This window comes from Melampsora larici-populina (genome assembly GCF_000204055.1).
Source record: "Melampsora larici-populina 98AG31 unplaced genomic scaffold MELLAscaffold_10, whole genome shotgun sequence".
In the NCBI taxonomy this organism is placed as follows: domain Eukaryota; kingdom Fungi; phylum Basidiomycota; class Pucciniomycetes; order Pucciniales; family Melampsoraceae; genus Melampsora; species Melampsora laricis-populina.
In genome coordinates this window covers 1,768,098-1,783,286 of record NW_006768774.1, presented here as the reverse complement: position 1 = coordinate 1,783,286, position 15,189 = coordinate 1,768,098, and the positions used below count along the sequence as shown (strand labels likewise).

Sequence of the window (15,189 nt, the reverse complement as noted above, 5' to 3'; positions counted from 1 at the left end):
TTGGTGAGCTTGTAAACTGGTTGTGTTCCCTCCCTGTTTCCCATAGTGCCTTGACGCTTGAAAAGCACATTGAATTCAGTCTTGACGGGATCACCCTGCTCTTTCTGCATGATCAGAATTGTATCATGATGTTGGGTTTCGCTGTCTACATTCGACATGATTCATAAATTCCACATTCTTGGATGACTCTGAGTTTGGGGCTTACCCTTGATCATTTTGTTTATGGCGCAATAATCATCATCCATTGCACGCTCAATAAAGTCTATTGATCTCAAAATGATTTTCAACAAATTATATGTCAGATGGACTGTTATCAGCTTTTGCAAGACACCATTGAGAGGAGTAACGTATCACTGAAACCTACCTTCCCGATTCATGTCAACCCCATCTACACGGATTTTTGCATCCTCCGGAATTATTTCCATCAGTGTGGCCTCAGCTCCAGAATATCCAGAAAAATTTGGGTCCAGAACTGCAGAAGTTAAGAAGTCTGTGATTTGATGGACTTCTTTGGGCACAGCTATCCGATCCCTGATTAGCGGATCCAGCCCAGGATTTGAGGTTATTTGAGTATATGGCCAAACTCACGGATATAGTCCCCAACAGGATCCATTAGGACTGGGGAAGAAGAAAAACTTGCAAGTAAGAGTGCAATCCAGAAGAAGCTATTGGCCATGTTGCAATTGGCACACAAGGGTAATGACAACGCTGCCACAATTACTTTACCAGTATTGGTATCGTAGCGGTATTGTAGTTTTTTTTTGGGTATCGTATTGTCAGTATCAGTATTGCAGCCACAATACGGTACTGCCCAATCCTCCTGGCAGTATTGTGTATGGCGTTACTTTACTTAGTATTGTATCGCCCCCCGAGTACGATACTGGAATGGGCCCAAGGAAGTATCGAGTACAAAATCTCTATTGATTTTGTGTCTGGGAGTGCGATACTACGATACAGTATCAGTATCTGATCGGTATCGTGACAAGATACGGTACTAGGTATTGGGCGGCACAGTATTGCCATTGCAATACTTTACTGAGTATTGTATTGTGGGTACAACTACGTTACTGAGGCTCAGTTTCTCTAGTATTGTAGACCCGTTACTTTACTGAGTATCGTCGATACAATACCAGTATTGTATTTGTGGCAGCGTTGGTAATGATGAGTTTGTCTTCTGAGGATATGAAGAAAAAAGTGACTTGAGTCATTTTATCAAGGAAAAAAAGATGGGTGGCTTTATACCAAGCCTTGTTATCTGAAACTCTCTTGAAACCTCTCTTCACATATCTCTCTTACAAATGTCCATCTTTCCATGATGTGTTGCATCAACCAATTGAGATTTGTGTGATTTTGATATGTAAGAGCCTGTATTTTTTTTCAAATGGAACGAAGAACTGTGCAGAGGTTGTCTTAGCTAATTGATAGGTAAATATTGCCTAGTTGCACAATCAGCAATAGTACACCACAATTCAACAAAAATAGAGGAAAAAAAGATGGGTGGCTTTATACCAAGCCTTGTTATCTGAAACTCTCTTGAAACCTCTCTTCACATATCTCTCTTACAAATGTCCATCTTTCCATGATGTGTTGCATCAACCAATTGAGATTTGTGTGATTTTGATATGTAAGAGCCTGTATTTTTTTCAAATGGAAAGAAGAACTGTGCAGAGGTTGTCTTAGCTAATTGATAGGTAAATATTGCCTAGTTGCACAATCAGCAATAGTACACCACAATTCAACAAAAATAGCATCAATGAACATGTGTTGCTATCACTGGAGGCCAATATTTTGCTGTTGTGGTACCTTTCAATCCAGACTGTAGATGCTTCCGTGACTGAAGGATATGGTGCAGGGGGTATAAATAACATGTATTGATGCATCTGACATGATTTGAAGGTGTGGGAGGGGTGAAAACAGCTGAAAAGCTTGTAGATCACACGCTTAGGTCCATGGGCTTGCCCACCCCAATTTGTAGAAAACAATATGCGCCTGTACGCGCCTGCATATGGCGCGTACTGGGGCATCAAAATCACACCAAGCCCACCATGTGACTTGCAATGCATTAAGGTGATGAAAATGGGTTTTTCAATATTCATGAGTTCACAGTACAAAACCAAAAAACCTGTGTACTGAAACGATGAGCTAAAAGACCTTGATGTCTTTGAGGATATTATTCAATCAAATCAACTTCAAAGAATGATACCCTAAGAAAAGCAGGAAAATCTGAGGTATTGAATTCATTCACTGACATTCAAGGTGTTTTCCCATGATCTTTCTTAAAATCTGGTTTGTATAAATCCTCACTTGTTCATGGATGTTGCTTCTCAATGATCTTCTGGATTTCATGAAAATGCATCATCCATTCCCATCCAAGAAAGCTCAACTCAATATACTTGTTGGATTGTCCTATCTGGTGAACAGCTTCAACACTAAAAGTCTCATTCTTGGATAGTTCAGATTTTCCTTCCAACATCTGTTCTGGACATATACATACGTCAGAGGCTGAGTACCCTTGATCTGATGTCATTGGTAGCTGCTCTTGGATATGTTCAAGTATGTGAATAACCGCAAACCTTTCACCCAATGCAAAAACAGACATCAAAATGATGTCACAAAATAGTATGGTCAAGAGCCAGTAAAAAATAAAGCGGCAGTGTCTCCAGAATCATAGTCTTGATTCATTTCAAGCACTGAATCCCGTAAAATTTGGACATTGTAATGAGAAACATTTCAGAAAGTCATAGTAGTATTACCACAGATTTGTCCTTTTCTTACACTCACTCAAGGCCATTAAGATCAAATTATACTTGATTCTTGTACAAATTTCAGACGAGTAAAACCCACAGGGTATAAACTGGTAAAAGAACAAAATTATAATGAGGTGCTCAATATTTCTATTGAAAATTTTGTCAAGGACCAGCAGCTGCCTTTGAGATAGAGGTGGAAAGTGTGTGTGCTTATTTTCAACCAAACACTACACAGATACATGATCCAGGGATTCCTGTTGGTCAGCAAGTGTTGTTTGGTCAATGCTAAGCTCAGACTTTTGTCTGCTAAGACTTATAGTCTTTTATCAGCCTTTATCTGTAGATTTGAACAGGGATCTTGTTCACTTAGTGTTGCATGAAATGGTTGCAATGTCCAATGAGAGATTGATCACTTTCAAAGGAAGAGAGTAAGGTATCATTGCAAGGATAGAAGATTGAATCATAGATAATTCAGAAAGTTTCACACTCCACATCCCTTTATTGAATTCTCTATATCAGTTTTGTTAAAATAAGATTTGTGTGGTGTCAAGAACATCAAATCCATCAAATTCAATACTACTGTAATGTTCACATGTTCATCTGGTACTAGAATCTTGTAGCTAACTTATTTAATTATCATGAAGATAGTTTGGCATGGTTCCAACATATTTTGTGACTCAATCTCTCACTAATGCTAAGATTCTTCCTGGTCATCTTTTTTGAGAATCAACACTATCCACTTGTATTTTGCGGTTTTGTTTCATCTTTTTGGAGTATAGTGGGAACCATCAAGAGCCACTTAATCGGATAATTTTTCAAAAAAGATTGCCGAAGTCACAAATATCACTCAATTCACAAATCAAGATATTTTTGGGGTCCTCTTGTTCAGGGCTATTCAAAAATATCCTCAGAAGACCAGTTTTCAAAGTTCTTGTTTTTTTTATTCCTGACGGTCAAGAGTGTACCAGAGGAAAATCAGATGTTTGTTGTATGTAATTACAAACTACCCGGTCCGTGGCTTCTTGTGTCTTGATGGTTCCCACTATATTTTCTGAGGTAACTTGTAGAAGTAGATGACAACACTGTCAATCAAAGGGTTACACATGCTGATGATGAGAAATTGAATTATGCTAAAGAAGATGAGCAAGAGACATCTGGAGTAATTCAAGCATTGCAAGATATAATTTCAAGGTGTGCCACAGAAAATTCTGGATTGGAGGACCACAATCTAAAAACATATATACCAGACCAGGACATATGATAACTTTATGAGTCATCATCAAGTTACAAAAAAGAAGGGTGTATGAAGACTGTAAAACCCACTCAAGGGGTGTGCAGGAACACTGAGACATAACAGGACATAACCTTTGATAAGGCAACACCTGTCTGAAGCCATACAAAAACCATACTACCAATTTCCTACCGGTCGGGTTCCCATTTGTTCAGCAAATTTTGAACTGAACCAAAATATTCAATGGCCTCAAATCAAGACCCTCCCTCAGTAGTACTGAGTCAAAATAGACAGGTGAGTCTGTTTATTACTATTAGTGATCAGCATAAATCTATCCCTAATCTCATGTTGATCTTGTCTTCTCCAATTCTACATTAGGTTGCCCAACCATTTTGGGTAGATAAACTCAAGTCAGAAGCGCCCAAGAATTGGGACTTATTTTACAAAACTCGTATGTGACCTTTGATCTCTGAATTTTCACGTGATTCGAGGTTTGATTGATGTGACCATGTTTGATTTTTTTTGAAAAACATCTAACCAAAGAAAAGATGCAAATAGATTTTTCAAAGATCGAAATTGGACTTCAATCGAATTTGAAGAAATCGGAAAATTAGAAACTGATAATCTTGAAGATATTCAAATTGATGTAGATTCGACAAAGAACATTGAAACAAAAGTCATATTAGAAGTAGGATGTGGAGTTGGTAATTTTATTTGGCCGTCAGTATGTTTAGTGGTTTATTCATCTTTGAGGTTTGGAATCAAACATAATTGATCGAAAGGATCTGATGGCCTTTTTTCACAGATTACTCGTTAAATCATCTCATACCAAATTTTATTGTTTCGATTTCTCAGCACGCGCCATTGAGATCCTCAAATCTCATCCATCCTATCAATCATCTCGCATTCAGGCATTTGTCTTTGATCTTACTTCGACTTCTCCAACGCTTTATGACAAACTTGATGATCCTTCGATCAATTTCGAATCGGGAACCACATTTTCGCCTTCGATTGATCTCATTTCGTGCATCTTTGTGTTTTCTGCCCTTCCGCCTGAAAAACATCAAGCCAGTGCTCAAAATTTGATCGACGTTAGTATTTTTAAATCGAACTTTTCTCATCGACCTCCACCTTTCTATTCTTTATCCTGATCATATCGCGTTCTCGTTTAGGTTCTCAAACCAGGTGGCACGATCCTATTCCGAGATTACGCGATCAATGACGCAGCTCAACTCAGATTTCATCAACGTCCATCTTCCGGTTATACATCAGTACCCTCATTACTCTCAGAAGATCAGGCGTTCTACAAGAGAGCGGACGGTACGCTCAGCTATTTTTTTTCGATCGATGAAGTCCGAGCTCTCTTCTGTCATTCCCTAGAGTGTCTTGAATGTGAAGTCAACGAGAGACAGATTGTAAATCGTAAACAAGGAATCCAGGTTCCTAGAAAATTTATACAAGCTCGGTTTCGGAAGAGAGTAGCTTGAAAGCCTACATGATGTATTTTCATGATGGTACACGACGATGAAGCCTGAAGGGGATTGGCGGGTATTGGTACTCTTATCTGTAAGAAACTGCTTTTTTGTTTGGACATGATGGTATTGAGAGAAGGAAACAAAAGAAGAAGAATTCCAACAAGATTATCACATATGCAGATGATCAAAATCACCAACACCTTGGCCAACAATCTCGGGATCCATCGAGATTGCTGAATCAAACTACAGTGAAAAATACGTACGTAGTAATGTCCTAGTATTTTGATATCTAGACAGACCATCCGGATTCAGATAAGTTGAATAATGACCCACAAGGATCCGGGACAGGTTCATTCAGGATAAATCATCATTCCCATCAATTTGAATCTGTTATACTTGAAGTTACCAAGACTTGGCACTTGATATGTCTAACTAATCAATTCAAACATTGCCTGATTTGGTCTATGCATGTACAATGATTAGAGTGAAAGAAGTAGGTACCTGTAAATACTGTTGTTACATATGATAGAGCAAACCTTGTTTATAGACATAAGTTTTCTGAGTTGTCAGCGTGTTGTATCTGCTTTTCTGGCTGACAAGTACAGCTGTATTCATGATTGATGAACACTTGAAACAAAACTTTTTGAATGTTTTGTGCTGTACCTGTTTACAATTTGTGTTGATCATTCAAAAAGTTTTTCATATGTTCATCAATTATGAATACGGCTGTATGTGATTTAAGTGACAGGGTGCTGATTTCAAGATACCAAATGCCCAGAGGTTGTGTGAAATCTAGCAATTTGGCCCTGTTGGCTCAGAGCAGATGCATAATTTCTTGCTCCAGAACATATTCTGTATCCAATTTGACAATTACGGGATACAAAGTAGAAGCTGGGCATGTGCCCGTCTTTGTGCCTGGAATTATTTTGGCAGTAAATTTTGATTTTCTGGGCAAAAGTCCAGGCCCAGAATTCAAATTTACTGCCAAAAAAAAATCTGGGCATGAAGCCAGGCACGTGCCTGGCTTCTAATTTGTATCCCGTGAATGTACATCTCCTTAAAGCTCAAAATGCCAATTTGGGTTCATTTCCAAGTACTAGCTTATTCACAAAAGATACGACACCGGATTACCCCTCCGGCCCCGACTGGTTTACTACACTTACCTGTACTGACTGAATTGACTAGTAGTAGCAAGATTTTCTCTCGAAGACAACAAACGATCAAGAAGATCAATGTTTGTTTTTGGTAAGGACTACAGATGCAATTGCACAGAGCAACTTTATGATAGATATGAGGATGATGGCAAAAGAAACCTTATAACAAACAAGGGACTTGAAAAATACAATAATACACATGAGACTTCAAAAAGGAAGTATTACAAATATATCACCACCAAGTATGACCAACACTGAGACAGCAGCGCAACCCGTAGCGTCAGCGTAGAGATAACGTAACTATAAGTGTTACTCTATCTGATAGCTTAACGGGCCTCCAATGAGTTACGCTCTCGGGTTGCCGTAACGAATATTTTTGAAACCAGTTACGTTAGCATCCTGGGATAACGGGTAAAGTCAAACCCGCGCAAATGCATACCCGCGCAGGTGCATAACCCGTGATAATGCATAGAAAAAATCCAGAATCTTGATGCTTTTTACTGTCAAATTTGACAACAGAAATGCATAACCCGTCAAAATGCATAGCAAAAGTCTTCCACCCAAATTATGCGTTTGCACGGGTTTGACTGTATATTGTTTTACAGTTACGCATCAGGCACGCAGCCCGTTACGGTAGCTATGTTGCGCACAAACAAACAAAGGGGCTCAACTTCAAGTTCAATCAGCCAGGCAATCAAGGAAAGGTAGAATTTTGAATTTCAGAACTTGATTTACAATCATCCAAACGACTCAACAAGACTCAACGAGTCGTACAATACTACTGATCATCAATCAACAGCACCTTCATTATTATGATCAAGTCCTGAAAATCAAAATCGAAAATCACCATATCTCATCAAATCAAATTGTTGTCATCAATAACAATCTTCACTTTCACTTAGACCGATTCAACACTAGCTTGACAAAATAACTCATCATGTTGTCAAGTGAAAACCAAAGACAAAAACGTTTATGGTCCTTCTTCTCCTCAGTTAGTATTTTCAAATCTCAAAACTCTTTCAAATGAACAATTATAATCACAAACTTTTCTTTACTTAGTCAACATTTTCATGTGACCCAAGGATAGATTTCCATCAAACATTCAAACCCGTATCAACTTCAATCAATTCATCAAGATGACCATCTGTATCTCCATCGATTCCTCACCACCAAAGTTAAACCAAGCGAGCTCAAGTTCAACCCCCAATGAACTTTTTCTTTCAAAAAAATCATCCACTGATTCACTCTAAGCTTTATACACTTTTAACAAAAGATTACCATCACCAATAGGTATTGGTAAAGGTCAATTGATGATTAACTAAAATTCAATCACAATCTATGTTTTATTTGAAATCGAGTTTTGGAATTCTTAAGTAAAGCATATCCAGATTTAATTGAAACATTGTTCCATCCAGTAGATTCATCATCTTTATTAAATTTAGACCAGTTTTACACACTTCTACTCTATCTCTACCTGATCCAATGGAAGAATCTTTACAAACTCATGATGGTCAAAATGCGATTTTTAATTCTTCTTGTTCAAATGATGGTGTAGTTCATGGATCATGCTTGATTTTAGGTTGATGAGTTCAGAAGAAATAAAGAAATAGTCTGGTTTTTGGAGATGGTTATAAGGTAATGGTCAATTACAACAAGATGCATTTGATGCTACCAAGTGTTTGAGATCTTTGGATCATTTTCTTCTTTTCTTTCTGACCTTTTTCCAAATTGACAGTTATGTTTCCTTTTTAATCTTTCCCAATGATCATTCTTCATTTTATACCTTGGGTAAATAGCTTTCTTGCAGTAATGACCTTTGTTTTGTGTGAGGCAATTTTTTTAGCCCGTAGTGAGCTACAGTAACGATAACGTAACTGTTTCAGTCACGCTATCGGGTTCAGATAACGGGGAGAGTCTATATGAGTTACACTATCCGCGATAACGTAGCTCTTCCAGGTACGTTACTTCCTGGTAAAATTTTGCGTTAGCGCATAAAGTTACTCTACGCGTAACATGTCATTTAGCGTAGAGTTGCGCTGCTGTCTCAGCGTTGGTATGACCACCGTCTGCTTCCAGCACAGCCTGGATGCAATGCGGCATAGATTCTACCAGTGAACAAAGCTTGTCTTCTCCAATAGCTTCCCACTCATGCTTCAAAGCCAAACACATCTCCTGCACTGATTTCAACTTGATGATTTTTTGAGATCGAGGGCTTCATATCACACCATATGTTCTCTATTGGATTGAGATCAGGGCTATTTGCGGGCCAATTGAGCTTTGGAACGCCATGAGTTCCTCACCACTCTTTGGCAACTTTGCTCGTGTGAACCGGCGCACTATCTTCCATCAATACGAGGCTTTCAGAGCTAGTGTCAGAGGCAAGGAACGGTGCAAGGCTACCTTTGTAAGCTTGGGCAACAAAGTCGGTGGCATTTCGTTTTCCCGGCTCCATAAAGACCAGATTCAGCTTCTTGGTGTTTGTGAACCCCCCCAGATCATTACAGATGAGCGACCACTCTTGAAAGTTGGAACGAGGCATCCTTTGTTGAATCGTTCGGTGGATTTGCGCCAGACTTGAATCTTCTCCAACCTTTTTCCAACCTCAAACAAAGACTCGTCTGTCCAGATGATGTCTTTCCAGTCATTGACTGTCAGATGTTGATAAGATAGTGCAAATTGAAGTCGCCTCTCAATGTGATTGTCCTTGAGGAATGGCTTAGGAGCTGGTACTCGAGAGTGGTAGCCAAGTTTTTTTAAAGCTTTCCAAGCTGCGGTGGGACTGATATCAAAGTCGAGTTTTGAGGTGATATGTCCAAGTGAAGCCCGTCGACAATTTTTGACTACATCCTTGAGATCACAAAGGTTTTGAGTTGAAAACTTTTTCAGCCTGCCTGGGGGCTTGGTAGGTATCAAAGTGTGAGTCCTTCTATACTTCTGAATGACCGTAGCAATTGTTGATCGTGGGCACCCTAAGCGTTGAGCTATCTGTGTCCCTTTGAGACCACCCTTGTGGAGACCAATTATATGGCCACACTCATCAGCTCTGAGATTGCAAGTCCTCATGGGGAAGAAGCCTTCATGAGTTGAAACATGAGAATCAAAGCAGATCTTGTTAGTGTTCATGAAGATGGGAAGCTATAACAGAATCAGTGAAAGGTCTTCAGATTCTAATTGATGATACTAACCTGATTTACTTGATTTGAAGCAAAGGAAAAGCTTGAGGTCAAAAACTATCCTCTTGGATGCAAGGCTATAGCAGAATTTGGTGGTTTGATGAAGGTAAGTGTAGTAAACCAGGTGGGGCCAGAGGGGTAATCCGGTGTTGTATCTTTTGTGAATAAGCTAGTACACAACAAAGATTGAAAACTGAATTTGACCCCACATTGTTTGCCCCAGCATTTGGAGAGTATTGTATTTGGGTCAAACAGTTGGATTTGGCTGGTGGACTTTGTGCGGTGACCTTGTGGACATTTAGGTTGATGCGGCTCAGTCCAAGTGTTTATGCTGGTTTATGGATGGACTGTAACTGTGGTGTGCCTGAAAATGTGAACAAATTTATGCAGGAGTTCACCATGGGCACAAGACATATCATACATTATGTAATTGGGAGAAAAGCACTGTGTTTGTGTAGAGTTTGCCTGTTGATGAGTGCACATGACTTGCCCTTCTACCTCAAAGGGTGTCAGTGTGTGCTTTTTGACAAGCAACTTCCACAGATACACATTCACTACGCCAGATTGCAAATTTACCGCCAGGTTTAGAAAATTATACACAAGGCAGAAGAGGTCAAAAAAATATGGAAAAATAAAGGTTGCATTCCCCTGTGTGTGCCCATCATTTTGCACATCTTTACAGATTTTTACGACAGCAGTGTATGTCAGGTCAGAAACTCAGTTTATGTCCAAAACTGGCAGTCATGGAGGCATCAACCTTGTGAGACTAGGGCTGTGACCTGGCCCTGAGTGTGACGGGGCTGCCCCAGGGCCAAACCCAGACTTGGGTAGACCCGAGTACCTTCAATCTATGTGCAGGGCCAACCAGGGCGCGCCAGAGTGGCAATGCAGAGCATTCTAGAAGTCCAATAACGGTTTGGGTCTGTCAGAATACAATCTTCCCACCCTGTATACGGATTATGGTGAGATATGGCTGGTGGAAACATGGCTGGCGCCTTGGCCGGGTCCGGCCCCGGAGCTGCCTGACGCCTCTGCGGGGCCAAGTTTACCGTCATTCAGCAAGGTTTGAAAGCCCCGGGGCGCGTACTGTCAGCTCTGTGAGAGCTGTTGGGCAGAGTCAGGCAGGTGGGTCTGGGTCCGGGTCACAGCCCTATGTGAGACCAACAAAATTGTCAATTTTGTGTCAACATCTGTCAGAAATGAGGAGTGCCTTGATAATACTCCCATTGGCAGTCATAAGTATCAACAACATAGCCTATGTAAATGTTGATGCTTATGATATTGATACATATGTACATCAGCTTGAAAGAATTCATGATGACATACTCGAAGTTCAGGAGACCCTGATCTCAAACAAGGTTTCCTTGTGCCTAGTTACATTCCAAGAATGTGACTAAGGGATAGTGAACAAGTAACATTGCACTGGTTACAAAAGGACACTTATGAATGCATGCAACAATCCCTTGTGTGTTAGATCACAAAGAGATATGCACCATGATATATAAGTAGTGGTTTGACACATTTCGAGAAAGAGAATAATCTTATCACCAACCCACACTTTAAAACATTAGAACATAAAACTCTATAACCTTTTTACAACCAACCCCAGCCAAACACTTTGAAATTAGAAATACATCTTTGATACATTTCTTCTTTTTCTGTATACTGTGGTTTCTTTTGAAAATCCGTTATTTTTTATTGCTCTAAATTCGATAAAGTTGCAATGCTCAAAGATCACATATGAATCTATAACTTTCCATCAAACATCTTCACAGATCTTATTCTGATAAAGTTAAGATCTACCCTGAGACAGGTGTACTAATGTACCTGTCTGAAGAAGACCACAAATTATATTACCAAATATAATTGTGAGTACTAGGTTCTTAATCTATTTGGACTCCTTGTTCAAATAATACTATTACTAACCTTCACCTTCTAGGCTTGAATTTACTTCAGTAAGATACTGTAACAAAGCCTCAATACCAATCTCAAGCACACATTTATTCAGCTATGATTCTCTTAAAGCTACTTGTTTTAGGTCTCAGGCTGACAACATCTGTAATGTCTGCCAATTCTGGAAGCTACATGTTTGATTAAACAGATACAAATTGGAATGAGTGATGTGTATCCAAGAATGAATGAGGTACAGCAATCACTGTCCCCATCAGCAAAGTTAGAAGAGCTTATAGATCTTTTCTGCAAGGGTTTTAGCATCCAAATGAGAACTGTAGATCCAGTATGTGGCTTTCATATTTTACAACTGCCAAATTGATTGGAACAAAATTGTTGTATTTGTGATTGCTCAAAAGTTTCTGCCCAAGCCTGGATAGTTTTGGACAAAATTTGAGTTTCTGACCAAATACACCCCAGAATCATTTTTCTTTGGAACATCTTCAAAACTCAAGGTAAAAATATGAAAAAATATGCAAAATGATGGGACATCACAGGCTGATTCAACTATATTTTTCTTTCAAATTCTTCCAACCTCTCACGCATTGCTGAGAATTTTCTACATCCTGAATTTTCTAAACTCCATGGTATATTATTGATTTGGTGTAGTGAGTGGAGGTAGCTTGTTCTGGCTCCAGAGGCCACCCAAGGAACATGCAAAAAATGATGAAGACATATGAACAAATTTTGCTCTTTGACTACAGGTTCCACAGCAAACATTTTGGTAACAAATGATTTTAGCATCAGCCAGAAAATGAGCCTGAGGCTCAGTTCACTCTGTCTGGGACAAAGGGACACAGAAGCAAATTCAAGTATGTGTACAATACACTGTAAACATCATTCAACTTCCCCAATTTGGAAGAGGAAAATGATTAATAGTACAGTTTTTCATAAAAGAATCTAATACTGCACACCTGAGCCATTTCACCCACACTACATATGCGCAGCAAGCTGAGTCAATAGTTGTCTATCATGTACATACAGGTCTGCTCAGTTTTTTGCCCATCAGAATAAATAAATCACATGTTATACCACATGTAACTTTTTCGACTTTGGAATTTTTTTCCCAAAAATTTACTACATATCATTCTGTAGCTGCTCAAGCAATATTGTTGAAGCTATGTCTTAGTAACAGAAAGTGTGTTACATGCAGTTGAGTTGATGAGATCACACCAAAACATTGAGTCAGTGTATGTAGTCAATCTTTTGGAAGCTTTTTTCAATCTGAAAGAAGTTACAGCATGTATTACATATGAAGAACTTATCCTGATGAGCAGATAACTGAGCAGAACTGTATGTACATGATAACCACATATTCACTGAGCCTGCTACACATATGTAGTGTGGGTGTTATGGTTCAGGTGTGGAGTGATAGACCATTTTATGACAAATCATACTCCCAATCATTTTTTCCTGCCCACTTGGGGAACCCGAATGATGTTTGCAGTGAATAGGGATTGAGCGAGGTGAAATTTTGTAAAACTGGATTTAGCTGAAACTTAAACAACGGGCCTGGCAGATCCACCAAAAATATCTATAAACAGGGTTTTCAAATGGAGTTGACCTGAAAACATGTCAGAACAAAGAAGATCACATGTAATTAGGACGGGTTAGTGGAACACACAACCACAAATTTTAGATCAAACCAAGAGCAAAACAATAATGTGGAGTTACAGGACTTGTGGATGGTTATCTGCTTTGATTGTATTGAAGATTCTCTCCTTTGATTAATTTGGGAGTAGCTGTCCAGTTCTATTTAATTTAAGATATGTGAAAATACTCTAAGATATGATTTTACAAAAAATCGTTTTGCCCAATCCCTAATGTGAGTTGAAGCTGTGCATCAACATGGCTTGGGTAGGATCTTTGATTCTAAACTCAGTGTGAACTTTTTCACATTTCATTTTACCAGTACCAGTATCTATCAAAGTATCCTTGGTTAATCACCAAGATTCACAAGTTCTGGGCACCTGCTCATGGGACTTTTTGGGGATCCAAGGACAATAGGGTCAAGTTCCAAGCTGAATTCAGTCACTCAGGGTCTTGACAGGGGGAGCTGGGAGTGGTGGAGGAGGGGGGGACTCTGGCAGAGAGGCCAGGGTTCAGGATGGCCACTTGTACTCACATTTTGGGGGTTGGGTCTCAACCTGATCTGAATCAGGAATGAAAAGATTAAAAAAGAAAAGGCAAAAGCTGCAGGAAAGGGATCCTCTCAGATGAATCCTCAAATGTACTCTACACAATTGGTAAGAACAACCCCAGTACAATTTGATATGTTAATTCAGCTTGACATCTGATAGAAGTGGAGATAAGACAAAGTGATACAGATGCTTTGAATCCAGAGCTGAGAGATAAGAAGTCCTGATTGAGCACAACAAGACTCAGGCCAGTCTGAGATCAAAGAATGGAGTTCATAGATATGGATAGCATGCTGAAGTGTTTGGATCAGATTTTGGATATCCCACAGTTGATGAGTGTGGCAAAATTGGAATGTGAGCTCTGGGGGAATCTTCATTGGGGTTCCCCTGGCTACAGATAATCAAGAACAAGGCACTTTGCAAGGTGACAATCTCAGTTTTTCACATTCAAAAAAGACAGCAAAATGACCCTACTCACACATTTCCCAAGTTTGAAATGATGCCATTTATACCCTGACAAATTTTGCACAACCATGAGAGAAGGAAAAGAAGGTATATCTTGAACAAAAAGATGACTTACAATAGAAAGGCCAAGAAAAAAGTTTGGATTGTAAATGAATTTACCTCCTTGAATCAAAAGTGCCTTTGGAAAGTATAGAGATATCAGCAAATTTGATCATAGACTACATGCTTTAAAGTTGATCAAAAGTATTCAAAGGGAAGCTCATCACATACTAAATAGACACTTAACACAAAAGTGACCAATAAAATCACAAATTCTATAAAGGTGTTTGCAAAAACTCTGTCTTGCTGTCGTTGTGATGCCCGAAACAATCTTCGTTGGGTCTTGAAGCTCTGAAGTAATCGAACTAGGACCGGAATGTAGATCTGAAAAGGCTATAAGCATGGGTCTCAAAGTATAAAGCCTTCGATGTCGGTGAACGACATACAACAAGAATGCATGCATAGAAGAGCATATAAGAGGTTGTTCCTATTCGAATGTAATGTACCACAAGATCCTGAAGAAAAAATGAAGTTATTATTCAATCTGAACCTGACTAATTTCCCCAGAAAAACTTACGATATGAGGTAATGCCGGTGTGAATAAAAGTAACTCAGGTCTCATGCGAGTTATGCTACATGTGCCTAGGGAGCAGGTAGAGGCCTTTTGCCAAAGAATGCTAATGCCGGGCATCACTACTTGTCTGATGCGGTGATATTCGATGGCAAGTTGATATTATGAGATGATGATCACTGCTACGATTTGAACATGATATTAGGTTACATATACAGTACCGTTGCATCAAACTCATAGGCTGAC

The 15,189-nt window shown here is 39.3% G+C and overlaps 1 protein-coding gene across 1 annotated transcript; it reads left to right on the top strand.

Moving 5' to 3' along the window:
* Positions 1–4,368: 4,368 nt before the first annotated feature.
* Positions 4,369–5,465, top strand: MELLADRAFT_34801 (uncharacterized protein; the record flags this gene model as incomplete). The annotated part of the gene is made up of 4 exons (XM_007407794.1): positions 4,369–4,429; positions 4,527–4,698; positions 4,784–5,069; positions 5,151–5,465. Coding segments are annotated over 4 exons (834 nt in total), but the record flags the coding sequence as incomplete, so codon positions are not given.
* Between the last annotated feature and the right edge of the window lie 9,724 nt (positions 5,466–15,189).